Source organism: Helianthus annuus, chromosome 15 (assembly GCF_002127325.2).
Source record: "Helianthus annuus cultivar XRQ/B chromosome 15, HanXRQr2.0-SUNRISE, whole genome shotgun sequence".
Lineage (NCBI taxonomy): Eukaryota > Viridiplantae > Streptophyta > Magnoliopsida > Asterales > Asteraceae > Helianthus > Helianthus annuus.
This window is the reverse complement of record NC_035447.2, coordinates 35,654,228-35,664,152: the sequence shown is the minus strand read 5'-3', so window position 1 is coordinate 35,664,152 and position 9,925 is coordinate 35,654,228. Positions and strand designations below refer to the sequence as shown.

The following is a 9,925-nucleotide window of genomic DNA, read 5'->3' as shown; positions in this document are numbered from 1 at the left end:
TTTACTAGGTATTTTGTTGTAAGTTTAGTCCTTTACACCCAACACAGTTAAAAAACCCTGTTAATTGTTGGGTGTAAAGGACTAAATTTGCAACAAAATACCTAGTAAAGGACATCGCTTGTCAACAATTAACAGGGTTTTTTAACTGGGTTGGGTGTAAAGGACTAAACTTGCAACAAAATACCTAGTAAAGGACACCACCTGTCAACATTCGTTAAAAAGGACACCGCCTAAAAAGTAGTATAAAGATAAAGAACAAATTACAAATTATTCTAAAAATTGGGCCTAATAACCCAGAAAGCACAGTTGGGCCAACAAATTACTTTGTGTGGTGTTGGTTTAGTATTTAGTAATGCTTTTTATTAATGCTATTGTGATTTTACCAATTAGGATTTTAACTTGAAAAGTTTTTGAGACCAACTAAGAACTTTAGATTAACATCTTCATCTATGCTTTAATTCATTTTTTAGGGTGTGACTAAAATAAAACAATATCTTGAAATAACCGGAGCATGACTGTCCAAATAGCTCGTAGCTTAAAGCTTGCTCGAAAGTGAAATGGTTTGTAAACGAGTCGTGCTTGGCCAAGGCTGCCTCGCTCATTGGCTCAATTGAAGTTGACCCAACTTTTAATATTTTTATAATTACATTCCATGTAAAGACTTTCAAATCTTTTCATCTTTTCAGCTCAATTATCCATTATCTAATCTACTTGAAAACCTTTTTTTTCTTTTAAATTCAAACAATGTAATCAAGCCAAACGGAACAATGACGAATACACCATTTTTTAACCAAGCTGAACTCGAGCTCAAATTTTCAGCTCGGTTTAAAATTTAGGCCAAGCTAGAGCTAGCCCGATTCATCTTGCCTTGTGAACAACCCGAGAGAGGGTCCAGTTCCTGGTTCAACCGGTCATTAAGTGTATCTTAATGGTGAACTTCACAAATTCTTTTCTAGATAAATATAAAGTAAGATAGCGGATTTTCACCAAACGGTAAAAAAAATAAGCGTTTTTAAGCAAATGACAAAAGCAGACATTTTATATACAACAAAAAAAAAAAAAAAAAAAAAACCATCCAAACATGCATTTATATACCAATCAGAAATTGACGAAAACAAAAACCATTTTTCACCATTTGAAGAAAACTGTTAAAAAGTATCAATCTTTTGGTCTTTTAACATTTTGCCCATGAGCTAGTTTATATGTGCAATGTATGTCTCCAAGATTACTTCTTTCCTTGATCATTGTTCAAGCCAATGGCTTTTTATATCTCAAACCATTTGTCGTGAACTCAAAAGGGGTATCGTGATCAATCCATCTCCTCGAAAACCATTAACTACCAAGGCAACATAAAAGTGATAAGAAAGTCAACAACTGTTATCTTTGACTTCTATGGTCAAACAAACAGACATTTAGAATAAGATTGTACGATATCAACTCGACAATAACAAGATTCTAAATTCTATAAGATTATAACAAAAAAAAAATATTTTCAAATTTGGACCTTAAACCTGACCATTTTAACTAAGAAAAATTACAAGTTTTGTCCTTTATCTTTATACCACTTTTCAGGCGGTGTCCTTTTTAATGAATGTTGACAGGCGGTGTCCTTTACTAGGTATTTTGTTGCAAGTTTAGTCCTTTACACCCAACCCAGTTAAAAAACCCTGTTAATTGTTGGGTGTAAAGGACTAAACTTGCAACAAAATACCTAGGTAAAAGACTAAACTTGCAACAAAATACCTAGTAAAGGACACCGCCTGTCAACAATTAACAGGGTTTTTTAACTGGGTTGGGTGTAAAGGACTAAACTTGCAACAAAATACCTAGTAAAGGACACCGCCTGTCAACATTCGTTAAAAAGGACACCGTCTGAAAAGTGGTATAAAGATAAAGGACAAAACTTGTAATTTTTCCTTTTAACTATTCAAAGTCTAAGGCAGGTAGAAGATGGAAAGTATTACCTTGGAACAAACTGGACAAGTTTCGCTTCTCTCGTTCCATTCATAAATACAACTTAGGTGATAATGATGCGAGCATTTGGTTATAATCCGGGGATTTTCAAAGGTGTATTCTGCAAAAAAAATAATAATAATAAATAAATAAAATTCAAACTAAAGGGTCAACTCATTAACTATTAATGAATCCATCTAATGGGTCAAACCAATAAATATAAGAGTAAATTGCCATTTTAGTCCCTGAGTTTTTGTCCAAATTGCCATTTTAGTCCAAATAGTTTTTTTTTCTCCTCTGGGTCCCTGACTTTTCCATTTTCTTGCCATTTTGATTACATTGCTTAACTTAGTCCAAAAACCAGGTTATAATCAGGGGTATTTTTGGCATTAAATTGTTATGAGGTTTATAAATTATGTTGTAAACTACCCCCGGTTATCACTACACAACAGTTATGCCAAAAATACCCCTGGTTATAACTAGATTTTTAGACTGAGTTAGGCAATGTGATCAAAATGGCAAGAAAATAGAAAAGTCAAGGACCCAAAGGAGAAAAAAAAAATTTGGACTAAAATGGCAATTTGGACCAAAACTCAGGTACTAAAATGGCAATTTACTCTAAATATAAAAGATTAGCTAAAAAGGAAACATGTCAAATGGGTCAAACTGACTGAAAACTCATACGGAGCGTACTTCTATTGCGTACGACTGTACGAGCTCCTAAATCATTTTATTCAAAATATATAGAATCACAAGTGTTTGAATTTAATTTTATGATTAACACACTTGGTATTTTAAGATGCAAGAAAATATGTAAAAAGTATTTCGGGTCAACCCAATTCAACATGTTTCAACCCGAATCAAAGAATACCCTTTTGACCTGCTACCTAACCCGCCCATTTTGCTGCATCTACTCACCGTGTATCGTTCAAACAAAAATACTGATGAAGATTTTTATATATTAACGACTATTTAATAAGTAATAGATTTGATCTCACGGTCAAAGTATGCGTATATGTTTGTTACCTTCAAGACATATTGGACAAACATCCTCATCATCAACCGAAAGAGTGTTGACATTACTTTTCACTTTGTCAAAGGCAACCATCGGAGGGATCTCAGAATGGAATTTCTTTGAGCCCTCTTCACTTGGTATCGACAGAAAATTGCTTTCGAAAACCGGTTCCGGTTCTACCCGAGAACGGTTTGACCCTTTATCATGCCTCAGCAACGATATACCACTACCGCTGCTACTAGATCCAGACGAACCAGTTTCCACTATATTAGGTTGTGAAGAGCTTTGACCTTGATAAAACCAAGATGACGTTTCTGTTCCTCTTCTTCCAAGGACCGCTTCACACTTTTGAAGAATACAATCAAGCGTTAGTTGTTAAAAGTTAAAACCACATGTTTCAAAGTGTTTCATACTTAAATATTTTACAGACTTCAAAACAAAATATATATTGTTCGATTAATATATATAAAAAAGCAAAAATAGGTATCAAAACAAAGTATATCTTTTATAGACCTATGAGAAAATATTAGATTAAATCTCAAATGTCTCGAATTGCAACCGTATAACATTATTAACAATTTCATGAAAGTACACATCTATATCTACACATATGCTGGGACACACAAAGCTAGAAAAAATACTTCAAAATGCTTACAGTAATTAAATTAACAAATTCTCATCAAAAGCACACACTCTAGTCAAAATGACGTTCCAAGTTCACGGAAGGAAACAGAGAAAATCCTCATGTTGAACAAGGCACACTCAAGGCGCAAAGGGTGAGCTTGTCGCCAAGGCGCAAGGCGTTTAAAAAGTGAGGGCCCATGATAAGCAAGGTATATACGTTTTCGACCCCCCGGTCGGAAATCTCAAGCTTCGCCACTGATCGGTGATATATTGGTTATCGGTCCCTATGTAAAATATTGGTGTCTAATATCGGTCAGAATACCTGTACCAATGTTATCGACGATATTGACCGATAAATCACCGATTTTCCGGATATCAGTACCATTCTTCTTAGTTCTACCATTCATCTTTCTTCTTATTGCTGCTATTAGTGTTTTAAGTCTTAATTGTTAGTGTTTTATGTCTTAATCAGTTCCTGCTTGTTACAATTGTTAGCGTTTTGCAAGTTGCAAACGGTTAATTTGTTAATGGTAGGAGAGTATACTAAATTGATAGTGTTAAATTGCTATATATATAAGTTTTGCATGATATTAAAATTACCGATATCCCACCGCGATAACCTATGTCTCAAATATCGGTCCTTGACCAATAACCGATTTTTTATCGCATTAACTGCATAGCTGGATAGCCACAAGGCGTTTTGGCTGCGCCTTTGACTACATAGCTAGAGCTATTAGAAAGAAAAGATTCTTAATCACTTATGACAATTAACTCAAGATTCTCCTCACAACGTTTTCGGACAAAACCGCGAGAACACCAAGAGTTATAAAAGGTAACATACAAAAACTAATAATTTCTTGTCAAATAACGTTAAAGAGTATATAACCTGCAAAAAAAAAAAAAAAAAAAAAACTAACCTTATTAGTCAAATTCTGTATGAACAAAGTGAAGTTATCCTGGGCATTCCTATTAACCACCGGACCCGAATCTTGAACTTGTTCATTATCATCCGAGTCCACACTTTCATCATCCGGCTCAGCCGAACGAAAACAAGAACACAAGGATCCCATTGCGCAATCTGATCAGCTTAGAGCTCTACAAAGAGTGATTCAAAATTTCAAATTCAACCAAAAACGTTAAAAACCATCACAAACTAACACTAAACACAGTAATTAACCAAGTAAACATAATAAACAAGCAATCATTAGTGTTTAACCACAATAACATCATCATGGTTTAGCAACGGACACCAACTTAATAATCAGACACAAATTAAAACAAGTGAACAATGTCTAATAATCATACAAAAAGTACACAAAAACAAGAACAATGTCTAATTCATGTGAACTGAAAGCTCAGGTAAAAAATTCACTAAACAACAACATAAATCCCCCCCCCCCCCCCCCCCCAAAAAAAAAAAAAAAAAAAAAAAACCTCAAATACAACAGTCAAGTAGTCAATGCCAATTCCCAGAACTGAGAACAAGATCCCACATAAAAATTCACAAAAAAACAACATTAACTACCGGATCCGAATCTTGAACTTGTTCATTATCAGTCTACAAAAACAAGAACACAAGGATCCCATAATGCAACTTGATCAGTTCACAGCTCACAACTCTACAAAGTGTGATCAAAATTGTACCCATCAGTCATAAAAAGTAAAAAAAAAATAATCACAAAACACCCCTAAACACAGTAATTAAGCAAGTAAGATAATAAACAAGCAATCATTAGTGCTCAATCACAATAACATCATTAGGGTTTAACAAAAAAAAAAAAAAAAAAAAAAAACCAAATTCAGCTGATCACACACAAATTAAACATGATCGATCACCCAAAAAGTTCACATAAACAAGGCCAATGGCCCCAATTCACGTGAACTCAAACCTCAAGTAAAAAACCCACAAAAAAACAACATAAATCATCAAATTCAACAGTCAACGTTAATACCCAGAAGCAAAAAACAAGATCCCAGATAAAAAGTTACAATCTTTAGCAGAAGTAATCTAACAAATTGCAGAATTAGTGAAGTTTTACCTAACGGAGTGATGGTAATTTAGTGATTTTGATTTGATGAACTAGAGAGAGAAAAGGGGGGCAGTGGTGTGAAGAAGAAAGTGATAAAAGTGGATTCTGGAATTGGCGTCAACGTTGGATTGAAAGCGACCTTGTTGGTGTTTTAAATTCTTCGATTGCTCCGATTGTGTCGTCGGACGTTAAGGATTGGGTTCATAAGTTAAAGATGATATGTTTTGGTTATTTTTGGATAATTATCATGTCACAATTGCTTGCTTATCAAGTTAATTGTTTAATATTTTGTTTTTGTCTTAACAAACCTTTTAATTTTTGTTTAGCTAATTAACCTCCTTTCTATAAAGAATTGTTTTGTAAACCGGATCGACATGAATTAAATCAGATGTCATGAGTGTCATCAGGTTGGCTACCGCTTAATGGGTCGAGAAAAAAAATATAAAAAATAACGAGTAGTTTCGAGCGTACTGATAGAACTACCGGAAACCACGAGTTGTTGACAGTCTTTTAGATCAAGTCGATTAGTTGAACCAAGGCCGGCCCGGAGGGGGTGTGGTGTGGGTAACGGCACAAGACCCAAACCTTTCGAGAGCCCAAATCTTTTTAATTTTGTATAGAATTTACGTTGTATAAGCTAAAATATATATGCACTAAATAGATAGATGACACAAACAAGCTCTTATTAGGGTGGTTACTGTCTTGCTTAAAAAACAAGATGTGGGTTCTAATCCCAGCGTCTCAACTTCTCTATTTTAGTCATTTTTGGTTTTTTTTTCGTTAGCTGCATATGACATTTAATGCCTAATTTTGTCAACTACATATTCCCCTTTAATTAATAACTTACTACCTAAACTTAGCTAAAAATAATTATTTAAATTACTTTTACATAAATTTTAGCGATTAAATAATTGATGAGTTTATAATATATGAAAATTTGCGAATAGGGTCTAAAAATTTTATATCACACATGACCAATTTTTTTTTATTTTTTTATTTTTAGAGACGGCCCTGAGTTGAACGATGAACAAATTAAGCTCCGGTTTCAAAGCATTGATACAAAAAACCTGACTAACTTGTTTAATTAAGCAATTGCTCACAATTGTTGGAAAATCTTAACGAATGTATAACCATAAACCGTTATTTGAGTTTCTATAAGGTGGTTTATACATTACTAAAAGGGGATCCAAGACGTTTATTATAGAACTTTGTCTGCTGTGCAGGTGACAGATTAGAAGAGACGATCCAACCATCAATCGAGGAAAGAAGGGATTAACCCTACATGACGAGACTCGACCAAGTATTAACCACTGTTTCTTCACCTGCAGATTTTGTTATATTGATGACTTTTTTTTACCTAATGATTTACTTTTTTATTTTATCATATTATATGGAGTGAGAATAAAAATCATAGAAAATCGATGACTTATGACTAATCAAACTATAGAGTTGCGCATAGTCTTTTTTGTAAAAATTAGAATATATTATAACTAGTTGGCAATTGTTATTATGGTACGTATTGTTTTTTAAGTCACTTAACAATAATTAATGTGCATCCCATTTAAAAAAAATGATGACATAGTTAAGATTCCAAAAAATAATAATAAACAATGGTATTAAAGCCGAAAGTTAAATACTTGTGACACAACCCCATGAACATGACAATATTACCATATTATCCTTCTTCCACTAACCCTCAACATGCCAAAACCTATTCTCACCCACTCCTTTCCCTTTCCCTTCCACTATCAATTTTGTTTTCGACTTTCACTTGCCATCAAATTTCTAATTTTTTGTTAGAGAAAAATGCCCGGATAGTCCCTGTGGTTTCGCATTTTTTCACCTATAGTCCCCAACTTTCTAAAATTACCTGAATAGTCCCTAACTTTTCATTTTTTGTTCCCGGATAGTCCCTGACGTGGATGGAGGTTAGTTTTTAATGTTAGATTGGTGTCAAATGACTAAAATATCCTTACTAATAAAAAATGGTATTAATTATATATATAATTAATTATATAATAATAAAAGAAATTGGGTCCCACCCCACCCCTCTCCCCCTTTTCTCTATCTCTCCTTTTTCTTTATCTCATCTTCTCTGTAACTCCCACCTCCACACCACCACCACCATCACCACCCTCACCCTCCATAGCTGCCACCACCTACGACTCTAAAACAACATAAAACATCTAAGTTTTTTTTTTCTTAGATTCGACAGTAGATGAACACCACTTCACGATTATACATAGGAAGCAAACCAAAAAAGTCAAACAACATCACCATGGCAGAAGTAAGAGAACACGTGACAAAATTCATGGCAACTAGATGGTTAAAAACTTTAAATCAAGCACAAAACATATGCAACAAACAAGAACAAACTTTAATCGATGGGTTTTATCTCCAAACCATCCAACACCGGGAGGGTGAGGCCATGGCCTCCGCCCTCTGGTAACGTTTACAGCTACGGTCGGATGTGACGCTTGATGGTGTGATAAGTCGGGTTCACAGAGACGGGGATGATTGATGGTTGTGAGGAGGCAGTTCCGGCGGTTTCAGAGGTGACGTTCCCATTTGAGACCAGAACAGAGGAGATTGTGTGTCAAGAATTGTACTTATCTGATTTTTTTTGGGGGTGTTAAGACTGTGGAGGTGAACATGCTGATGATGAGGGTGGGGATGGTGGTGGTGGTGGTGGCTTGGAGGTGGGAGTTTACAGAGAAGATGAGATAGAAAAGGGGAGATAGAGAAAAAGGGGAGAGGGGTGGGGTGGGGCCACTTTCTTTTATTATTATATAATTAATTAAATATGCAATTAATAACAATTTTTTTATTAGAAAGCGTATTTTAGTCATTTCCCACTTACTTAACAGAGAAAACAAACTGAAGTTAGACACAGGGACTATCCGGGAACAAAAAATGAAATGTTAGGGACTATTCAGGTAATTTTAGAAAGTTAGGGACTATAGGTGAAAAAATACGAAACCACAGGGACTATCCGGACATTTTTCTCTTTTTGTTATATATCATTTACGGGGTGTGAGTAAAAAAACATGAAATTGGGCTTTCATGTTAAAGCTCTTTATAACCAAAACATGAAATTGGGCTTTCATGAAATTGGGCGCCACCCAACCCAGCTGGCCACCTATAGCGCCCTACGGCGCCATCGTCCCACACCCCCGGCGCTATGCCGGGGCGCCATTGAATCATAGCCAGCATGGTAACGAGCTTCATTACGCTTGGACCGAGGAACATTAAAACTTTTGACCGTTGAAAACGGTCATATTTTAAAAAAAAATTACTTTTTATTTTATTTATAAATAAACACTATAAATACCCACTATTCTTTACCATTTTCACATCATTCCTCTCACTTTCTACCTCACTTTTTATACAAAGAGACATCGACTTTCTCGCAAGGGATGTGTCACATCTACTAGAGGAGGACTGAGTCATTTTGGAGGCTCGTAAGACATAAATTCGGGCCAAATATATGTAGTTTTTTTTAAGTATGTTGTCTTTTTTTTTTTCTAGTATGTTATGTTTTTTTTTATGACTTTGTAGTGTTTTTTTTAACGAAATTATGTTTTTATTTTTAATTTTGTAGTTATTAAAATTGCCATTTAATTTAAAAAAATAAATATTTAAATAAATAATTAGTTAATCATGACACGGGGCTCTATCCACACCCTCCAAATTAAAGGGGGGCATGATAAAGCCCCTATGCGGACATGGCGATGACGTGGATCCTAATTGGCATGATAAAGCCTAACGGGGCTCCATCCACACCTCATAACCTAACATATAGATGTGTTTGTTAGAAACTTGTGTACCGGAATGGATGCAAATACCCATTGGCCATAAAACTGAAACATACTAAAGGGTTTGTGGTGTAGCGGTATCAATAAATATAGCAAGAATGTTCTATATTCTAAGCGGTTGATTATTATATTAAGTTATACATGTCGGTTCAAACATGATGCATCCTTTATGTTACCAATCCGCAAATTTAATATAGTGAAAAATAGAGTAGATGAAATCTCAAAAGTTTTTAAATGATTCAACTTATGCAACAATAAATTACATTTTATCATTTAAATTAGAGCCACCAACAACCAAAAAAATAACTATTAAAAAAACAAAAAAATTAGAGCCACCAACAACCAACCAAAAGGGCTTTCAGCTTAATAGCCCTAAACTAAATCAAAATTAATGATTTTAAGAAACAAATTGAGTTTCTAAAAAAGCTATAAATTATTAAGACCACCTGTAGTGGTTGTAAATTTGGGCGTTTTTGGGGCTCAATCAC

At 34.5% G+C, this 9,925-nt stretch overlaps 1 protein-coding gene across 2 annotated transcripts; it reads right to left on the bottom strand.

The window, feature by feature from the left end:
- Positions 1–994: 994 nt before the first annotated feature.
- On the bottom strand, positions 995–5,856 carry LOC110911686 (E3 ubiquitin-protein ligase At3g02290). Of its 2 annotated transcripts, none has more exons than XM_022156315.2 (5): positions 5,632–5,856; positions 4,510–4,687; positions 2,980–3,313; positions 1,965–2,074; positions 995–1,336 (listed from the first exon to the last, which is right to left on the bottom strand). In XM_022156315.2, the coding sequence occupies exons 2-5, from the start codon at positions 4,660–4,662 to the stop codon at positions 1,310–1,312; spliced, it is 624 nt and encodes a 207-aa protein (XP_022012007.1). In that variant the 5' UTR covers positions 4,663–4,687; positions 5,632–5,856; the 3' UTR covers positions 995–1,309. The 2 variants fall into 2 exon arrangements, with proteins under 2 accessions (XP_022012007.1, XP_022012008.1); XM_022156316.2 differs by lacking the exon at positions 5,632–5,856 and adding an exon at positions 5,118–5,320.
- Positions 5,857–9,925: the final 4,069 nt, after the last annotated feature.